The sequence below is a fragment of the Arachis ipaensis genome, chromosome B04, assembly GCF_000816755.2.
Source record: "Arachis ipaensis cultivar K30076 chromosome B04, Araip1.1, whole genome shotgun sequence".
Taxonomy (NCBI): domain Eukaryota; kingdom Viridiplantae; phylum Streptophyta; class Magnoliopsida; order Fabales; family Fabaceae; genus Arachis; species Arachis ipaensis.
Genome location: NC_029788.2, coordinates 21,258,582 through 21,268,102, shown reverse-complemented (window position 1 = coordinate 21,268,102; position 9,521 = coordinate 21,258,582). Strand labels below are relative to the sequence as shown.

Below are 9,521 nucleotides of genomic sequence, written 5' to 3'. Positions count from 1 at the left end.
TTTAGCAATTCAGCACTTGACTTCACTTGTGTAACCTCAAAGGAATTGTTTTTTTTTTGGGCTTTTTCCTTTCATTTTTTGGCCTAAGGTAAGTATCTGTTTTCTTTTAGTGATCTCCCCTTTCTCCATTCTGCATACACAAAATAATAACAATGAATAAAATACTAACTAAATAATAATTAAATGAGCATAATCAACTGAAGCAAGTAATTAACTAAGCAAAACAACTAAGGAAAGTGAGTTGTTTAGGATTCTACCAAAAAAACTTGTCAAGATGTTTCAGAGTCAAGGTCCTCCATGTACTCATATTCGTTTTCCTCGTCTTCCTCACAATATTGTTTGGCAAACATGTTTTGATCCATATCTATAATAGTTGCTCGTAGATCATTCCTCACTAGATCAATTTCGCCATTATCATTTGGAAGACTTGGAATCACTTCAGGTTCGCATGGCTCCCTTGCATATATTATGGGGGAATCAGACTCAAGGTCATCACTTACCCTAAATAAATCTCTTGGAATTGTTTTCATAACATTGTGCTTGTCCCTAACATATGGGTCTTGCACATAAAAGTATTGGTTTACTTGAAATGCCAGCACAAATGGTTCTTCTTGGTAGCATTTTCTATTGAAATACACATATGAAAGACCAAAGTTGTCTTTTGCAACTGTATACCACTCACACTTAAACAAGACTACCTTAAATTGGCCATAATAATCTAACTCAAACATATCAACTATTCTACCATAGTAGGCTACTTTTGCTTCAATTGGGTTCTTATCTTTCACACTAGCAAAACTAAGAGTCAATGCCTCTAATGTGACACCACTATTTTGAGTTTTACGTCTCACATCACGGTGCCTTGTATGGAACCTATACCCATTGATAATATAACCTGAAAATCTTTTTGCAACTCGATTTGGACCCCTAGCCAACCCTTTTGCCCAACCAGGCACATCCTTTTTCATGGCACAAATTTTAAACCATTCTGAAAATTGTTGACTGCGGTCCTTGGCTTTCTCCCACTTTGTTCTTCGTGGATTGTTATCATTAACTGCCTCCTCATGCTCTCTGAAGAGATTAAATATTCATAGTCTTAGTTGTCAATAAGGTTAAATACGATGATTGAGATCTAACAAATGATAATGAATCGAAGAAAATACCTCATGTAGACTTCGATCTTATCACAATTGTTTAGGATGTATGCATGACCTTATATTTCTGATTTTTCATCTAAAATAAACAAATCTCCCATTCTTCCACCAAGAGGACATCCTTTGCTTGGAAACAAACTAGGAGTTCGCACCTCATCTGAAACACACTCATCGTTGTTCCGAGGGATTCTATTAAATCTTGTATGAACATCTTCATGCAAATATCTTGAGCAAAAATTAATACACTCATTCACCAAATATCCTTCGGCAATAGATCCTTCTGGACGACTTCTATTACGAACATACGATTTTAGTGTGCACATATACCGTTCAACAGGGTACATCCAACGATATTGAACTGGACCACCTAACCTCACCTCATTTGCCAAATGAATAGGCAAGTGCACCATTATGTCAAAAAAGCTAGGAGGGAAAATCCTCTCCAATTGGCACAATGTCTCAGCAATCTCTGCTTCTAAGTTAACTACCTCATCCAGGCTAATTACTTTCTGACATATTCGGCGAAAAAATGAACATAATCGAACTAGAGCGATGGCAACATGGTCAGGAAGTATGCTCTTGATTGGTACTTGCAACAAGTAATGCAACATGAAATGAGCATCATGGGTCTTGTAACCAGAAATCTTCTTTTCTGTTTCATGCACACATCGAGCAATATTGGAAGCGCTACCGTCTGGTAAATTTGCCGCTTTCAACACACTACAAAAGATTATTTTCTCTGCTGGAGTCATTGAAAAGCATGCCTTTGCTAACTTAGTTTTTTTCCCATCCTTCGTATCTTTTGGTTGAAGGTTTTTCCTGATACCCATGTCTTTAAGGTCAAAACGAGCAGCTGCATGATCTTTCATCTTTCCGGGAATATCTAAAAGAGTTCCAATTATGCTATCAACTATATTCTTCTCTATGTGCATGACATCAAGGTTGTGTCTAAACATGTTGGACTTCTAATATGGTAACTCAAAAAAGATTGACCGCTTTTTCCAATTTGATATGCCATTCTTTGATCTCTTTTGCTTCTTCCCAAAAGAATTATCTACCTCTCGCAATATATCAAATACAGCTGAACCTTCTAACAACTGCAGTGGAGACCTGAGTTCAGTTTTTCCATTGAAAGATCTTTTGTTATGCCTCCATGGATGATTCATGGGTAAAAACCTTCGGTGATCCATATAAACAGTCTTGTGACTATGTTTCAGATAGATAGAAGAAGTCTCATCATTACAACATGGACAAGCCAATTTTCCCTTTGTACTCCACCCAGATAACATAGCATACGCAGGGAAGTCATTAATTGTCCACAAAAGGCACGCTCTCATGTTGAATGTTTTGTTTTCTTTCGAATCATATGTTTCGACACCTGACTCCCATAATTCTTTTAATTCTTCAATCAACGGTTGAAGATAGACATCAATGTCATTTCCCGGTGATTGTGGTCCAGGAATGAGTAAAGATAGCATAAAATAATCAGGCTTCATGCTCATTCAAGGGGGTAGATTATACACCATCAGAACAACAGGCCATGTACTGTGTGTACTACTCAAAGTTCAGAATGGATTGAATCCGTCGCTTGCTAACCCAAGTCTCACATTACGAGGCTCCTTTGCAAAATCTTCATGTCGATTGTCAAATGCTTTCCAAGATTCACCATCGGCAGGATGCCTTAAGGACCCGTCTTTAACGCGCTCATTGTGATGCCAAGACATAGCTTCGACAGTTCTTGTGCACATAAAAACCCATTGAAGTCTGGGAATCAAAGGGAAATGCCTTAGAGTTTTCGCAGCAACTTTGCGAGGCTTTCTAGATGAGGTAACATCATCCTCTTCTTCATGATGCTCAATATAACGGGATGTTCCACAGACATGACAAGATGAGTCATTCTCATACCCGTTTCGATACAACATGCAGTCATTGCGACATGCATCGATCTTTTGGTAGTCAAGACCCAAGTTCTTCACTATATTCTTGGTTTTATCAAAAGAAATAGGAATATTCAAATATGGCATTGCTTCTTTTAATAATTCCAAGAGAGAAGTAAATGACGCATTACTCCAACCATGCAAGCATTTTAACAAGTAAAGATGAATGGTAAAGGATAATCTTGTGAATCCTTTACACCCGGGGTATAGTTCTTGGCTTGCCTCGTCTACCAATTTATAAAATTCCTTTGCACATTCGTTAGGCCCCATGTTTTGTCCGTCAACTTGTGTATTATCTCGAAATCTATCACGTAACAACTCATCAATGTTATCATTGCAGTTATATTCACCGCCTATGTCACTGTCAATATCCATAGCAAAAAGTGATTCCCCATGATTAAACCACCGCCTATAACCTTTTACAAAACCGTGGCATATTAGATGATCATATACGTCATCTCTCTTTAACCAAAATATATTACAACACTTTGCACAAGGGCATTGAATTTCTTCCCCTTGAGGAACTCCCTTTGATGAGAAAGCAAAGTGTAAAAATCTTTCTACACCAACTTGATATTCTTTCTCATGACGTGGTGTATCCATCCAGTCTTTCGACACATCCATCGAAAACCTATATATTTCACGTAGATAGCTAAGTTTCTAAATTGAAGTCATTACTGTTCGTTTCACTAACTGCAAATCTAGCTTCCTACTTAACTAAGAGACAATATTGTGCAAGCCTCGAAAATACTTTGAAGGCATTAGACATAAAATAACAGAGAAAATTGAATTTTAGCAATGCTTAAAGAAGTGCCTAAAGTGATGAGTGCCTCAGGAAAGTACCAAGTTGCACGCATGACATCAATAACAAATTAATAGATGTATTTAAATTTGCATAAACCAACCTTAATTACTGTCTTAATCCGTTCCACAACAGCAACAAAGTGGTAGCACAGCAGAAGTAGAATTAGAGAGGTAGCAACGTCAGCGAACAGCTACTCGGCAGCAGCAGATTATTATATTACCACAGGAGCAGCAGAACAAAGAAGTGGCAGTAGTAGTGGATAGATAACTATCGAAAGCCTGAACAAAAATAGACTAAGACTTAAGTAAATATTAAAATATAAATATGTTTAATATTTTTTAGTATAAATAGATAATTTTTTAACAAATAAATTTTATTAGTAATTATTCACATGTTCGATCATGAGATAAAATGAAACAATTATCTCTCCTCAAGTGGCTCCAAACATCTAACACTATAATAAGCTACATTGAAATCCAAATAGCTAATTAAAAATAGCAAGAGAGTAGAATGTCCTTAAATGACCTAATTCATTTAATAGTATTTAATAGCATTCTCAATTTTAAAATATTATTTTTCTAAATCTGTTTTTTCTTAGACAAAAAAGTGAAGGGATAACCATTTTTATCTAAAGCTTTATTTTCTATATAAAAGAATTATACAACAAAACTTACTTAAGTTGGTTAAGTAATTAATTTATTGTCTATTTAAGTAAGTGTTAAAAATTTGAGTTCCTTCTTATATATATAATAATCTATTGGCTAACAACAAATTTTAAAAAGAAATTTGTGACGAATTAGTTCTTACCCTTATAAATTAAAAGATGCTATGAAAAATAAAAAACTGTATATAATTTTATAAAAAAAAATAGAATGACATTATAATTATAAATATAAATAAATGATATAAAGGGAAAAGGAAGAAGAACTGTGGAATGTAGATGTATGTGCTCCAATTTATGTGGCGTGAAAAAAAAAAAGGAAAAAAGAAAAAAAGAAAAAAGAATAATGAAAGCTTTATGTTCAGTGTGGATGAAGCTACTACTTTGGTCCAGGCTCCACACCTTAAAACTAAGCAATAAATTGCAAAATCTGTGACTAATGGCAGAGAAGACTGAGTAGGAAATGACAGAGACGAAGGCGCCAGCAGGGCGGAAGGACCAAAGCCAAAACAGTGGAACCTCTTCAAACTTGTTCTTCTTCTCTCTCAATAGCTTCAGTGTTGTTAGTGGTTGTTATTGCAAAAATAATACTTCCAATGTTATTCTATATATTTTCAGGCTTTTTTTTTTGCTAAAAGAAAAAAAAAAGGACGTGTGTACTATACTTGAATTAACAATAGACAATATAATAATAGTGCATGATTGAGAAATGCAAATACAAATTCAAATGGCTGTTCAGAATTTCAGATTATATTAGATAATGGCAGCACAATGCAAGCATCAGAAACCACATCAAAGTAGGGACACAATGTTTTCTATCACAAACAAATGAATAACCTCAATCTCTCAGAATTAGCAGAAATCCTTCTCACTAAATCCAATGTTTTAATTTTTATTTACCTTCAGATATCCAATGTTTTAGGCCACAGTCCCATGTGTTGTTGTACAATGTAAAATTAATTTAATTATTTACTTAATGAAAAATAAGATCCATGAATAATTGTTGCAAAAGAATCCAAGTGCAATTGCATGATCACACAACAATTTTCCAATGCCAAGCAAATTTAGGCAAACACCCTCCAAAAGAATCCAAGAATGAACATCATATATGCATGTATAGAAAGTGAGCAGAAGAGGAAATGCAAATTGAGAAATCAGCAGCAGCCAATGATTAAGGATGTAATGAGCATGAATGCATAATAAGCACAAAGAATCGCAACAAGGAAATGAGTTGCTAACACATGGCACAAAGCAGCAACACTTATTAAACAGTAACACTTTCACAACATATAATATGGACAATGAAAAAAAAATACAACAAACAGTAACACTTATTAAAGTGTAACACTTATTAAATCATTGCAGTTCATATAATATGGACCAAGCAACAAGCAGAGCAGAACTCAGCAACAACAAATCAAGAAAAATTAATGAAACAGTAACACTTCCACAGCATCTATTTTGGACAATGAAAAAAAATACAACAAACAGCAATCACAAGTCCAGAATTCAACACCAAAACAGCACAATAAACAAGTTCATCAAGGGCAACTTTCAGAGGAAAGAAAATTCATTCCGAACAGCAGCAGTAAACAAAACAAAACCTACATCCACTAACCAGTCCAGATTCTCTAACCACCTAATTCAACTAAACTAAATTAGTTGAACTAAACAAACTAAACAGAATGAGCTAAACCAGATTAATCAAAAAAAAATAAAATCAAATGAGATGAAAGGGGAACCTGGGAAGCAGGGAATTGGAGCAGGGGAAGGGAAGGGAAAACAGTAAAACAGGGTCTAGTAGTGGCTCTTAACAGAATCTTGGACAAGTGCCCCGAGAGTGCCATGCTGAAAAAGAATAAAGGTAACTAATTAGTTCAAATAAACGACATCATATCAAGTATTGATAAGTAAGACGATTGTATGATTATCTTAAAATTCATTCATGAAGTCACAGTCCACCAATAGAAATGACATCATATAAAGTCAGTAACTTAAAACCTCTTCAGGGGAAAGCTAATAATAAAGAAGGCCATTAGAGGTGAAAATACTTTTTAGGCAAAAGGCAAAAAACAGTGAGAATTAATGGAATACCAAAACCAGCAAGAAAACACACTTTTTATGTGACTTCAGCATCTTTCATCAGAAGCGAGTTTTTATGCAAAGTGGAGAGAAGAATCCAAAACAAAATACAATTGACGCTAATAAGTAACATTAAATAGTCCTTAAAACGGGACAGAAAGTTTGAACCATGTTAGATAACATTTATATTTAATAGAAATGAGTGACGTTAGTCCCTTAAAATGAGCACGGGAGTTTCAACCATATCATCTCACAGACGCACACACACACTGGCACATATAATCACTTAACAAGCATCAAGCGGAGAATTAAAAAGAAAGAAAAAAAATGCTAAGATGCTGGTCTTAACTATGCAACTGTTTTAGGCTCCCAGGCCACCATTGTATTATTCAAGACACACAAACAAAGTGATGATGAAATAATGCTCATTCATCATCGTCCATACAAATTAAGTAATACTCTTAACTTAAAAAACACCGATCCACCAAATAAAATTAAAATTAAAATAACTAGTTTAAAATTAAAATTAAAAACATCAATTTAATGTACTTAAATAATGAGATTAATATTTGGTTCTAGTCAACTTCTATAATTCGATTTATCAGCATAAAATATGGTTTTGACTTCAATCATTCACAACTGCACAAGGAAGAAGATACATTTTACTCTTTCTGACACCAACACGAGTAAATTACAGAAGCCTTGTGTCTCACGTGGCTGAGACATTTCATTCATCATCATCAGCATTCATCATAGTAGGAACAACATAAATTAAAAGTCAACATAAGATATCAAAAATCATAGGAGAATATAGTGAATAGAGTGCACCTTTGTGGCTTTCTCATTCCAGAAAAATCGATCAGCATTATCGTACGTCCGTAGCATCGCAAGCAACGCGTCTTCAGCATTATCATTTAACCAAGAAGGAAATGCGATCAGAGAGAACGAATCAGGGGAAAATGAAAATGAAAAGGGAAAGCCCTAAAAGTAAAAACAATAGAAAAATCGAGAAAATAAAAAGAGAAAAATCGATCATACCTTTGGAATTCGAGGGCTTGGAGGAGAAGAAGAGGGAGGAGCTTGCCGTCGCCCATGTTTGCTGGAGCTTGAAAGTGAACAGAGAGATCCACAATGATTCGAAGAAGAACAAGAAAGAGAAGAAGGGTATGAAGATTAACAAGATGAAGAAGAAGTGGTTTCCATCAGTGACGAAGGCGAAGGGCGAAGGGCGAAGGGCGAAGGGCGAAGGGAGGAGCTCGGACGGCGAAGGGCGACGGGCGAAGGGAGAAGGGCGAAGGGAGGAGCTCTTCGATACAGGCGAGTAGGGTTAGTGGCTTCGAAGGGGAAAGAGAGATTAGGGTTGGGGACCGGGTTGGGGGCCGGGTTTGGGCCGGGTTGGGAGCCGGGTTTGGGAGCCGGGTTTGGGTCAATCGGTTGGGCCCTTCTCGCCACGCTTTTAAAACGTTATTGTTGCTCTCTACAGCCACGCTTTTGAAGCATGGCAGAAAAGAAACTTTTGGCCATGCTTTTAAAGCGTGGCAAAAGTGTACCAGCATATAGCCACGTTTTGTAAGCGTGGCCGTAATGAAACCCTATGGCCACGCTTTTAAAACGTCCTTGTTTCTCTCTATGGCCACGCTTTTGAAGCGTGGCAGAAAAAAATGTGGCCTTTTCTCTAATCAATTGCCACCCTTACAAAAGCATGGCCGTTGATCCTTTTCGCCACGCTTTTGAAGCGTGGCAAAAAAAAAAGTGGCCAAATCTCTAATCTATCGCCACCCTCATAAAAGCATGGCCATTGACCACTTTTGGCCACGCTTTTGAAGCGTGGCAAGAAAAAAGCGTGGCCATATGCCTTTTTTCTTGTAGTGGCGGCGAGGGAGAGAGGGACAGAGGCGCGGCAAAATACAAGGGATGAGTGGAATACAAGGGACGAGGCACGACAGGGACGCCGAGAGAAGGAGGCGCGGCGAGAGGGCACCGTGCGGCAGATCCGGGGAGAGAGCTCGATGAAGAGGTTAGGGCTAAGGATATGTGAGTGTGGAAGTGAGAATGGTTTTTTTGGAATTTTAAAAATATAAGAGTGTCCTGCTATCCTAAAAGAGAGAATATTCATTTTTTTAAGAGAATATTCTGTTATTTTAGACTTTTTGTCACGGTAGGGATTTAATTGAAAAAAAATAACGTATAGGGACCCAATTAAAAGGAAAAAAAGTATAGGGACCTAATTGAAAATTTTGCGAAACTATAGGGACCAACAGAGTAATTAAACTGGGGATTAAAATAGGCTCAAAATTAGCTAACAATGGTTGATACAAGGTAGGTTATTTGGATAAGTGAGTTAAATTGAAATGAAGGCCTCAATCATATAAATGCATTCACACACAGAATAATAGACATAAAAAATCAAAGAAATCAAAGATTACAATCATAGAAAGAGATAACACACACAAGAATGAAAATAGTGGTTAATATGATGTAACTGCATAATTAGGCTCAAAACTCACATGGTTGTGTGTTCTTGCTCAAAAACCATGTTCCACAATATATAATTCAAGTAAGTTTTATGACAAATATTTTAACTCAAATCAATTTTGGAATGCCCTATAGATAAATTACTTGAAAAAATTTATTATTTTGACTAAGCTTATATATATATATATATACTAAATGCAATGTTGTGATTGAGAAAGGTAAAAATTCCTTAGTTTAATTCCTTTTTTTTCAATCAAAACAAATTCTCATATGCAAAAAGGGTAAACTAAGCTCAATAATTCACATTTTTTTCAATCACAACTAATAAACTCAAATAACTATATGTATATAATATCAAACTAAAAATATAAAGATATATATACAAACCAAAGATGCCAAATGCAACA

At 35.9% G+C, this 9,521-nt stretch overlaps 1 protein-coding gene across 1 annotated transcript; it reads right to left on the bottom strand.

The window, feature by feature from the left end:
- LOC107636233 lies at nt 270-2,650 on the bottom strand. The gene is made up of 3 exons (XM_016339756.1): nt 2,213-2,650; nt 1,482-2,119; nt 270-1,071 (listed from the first exon to the last, which is right to left on the bottom strand). Exons 1-3 carry the CDS (start codon nt 2,648-2,650, stop codon nt 270-272), a joined length of 1,878 nt encoding a protein of 625 aa, XP_016195242.1.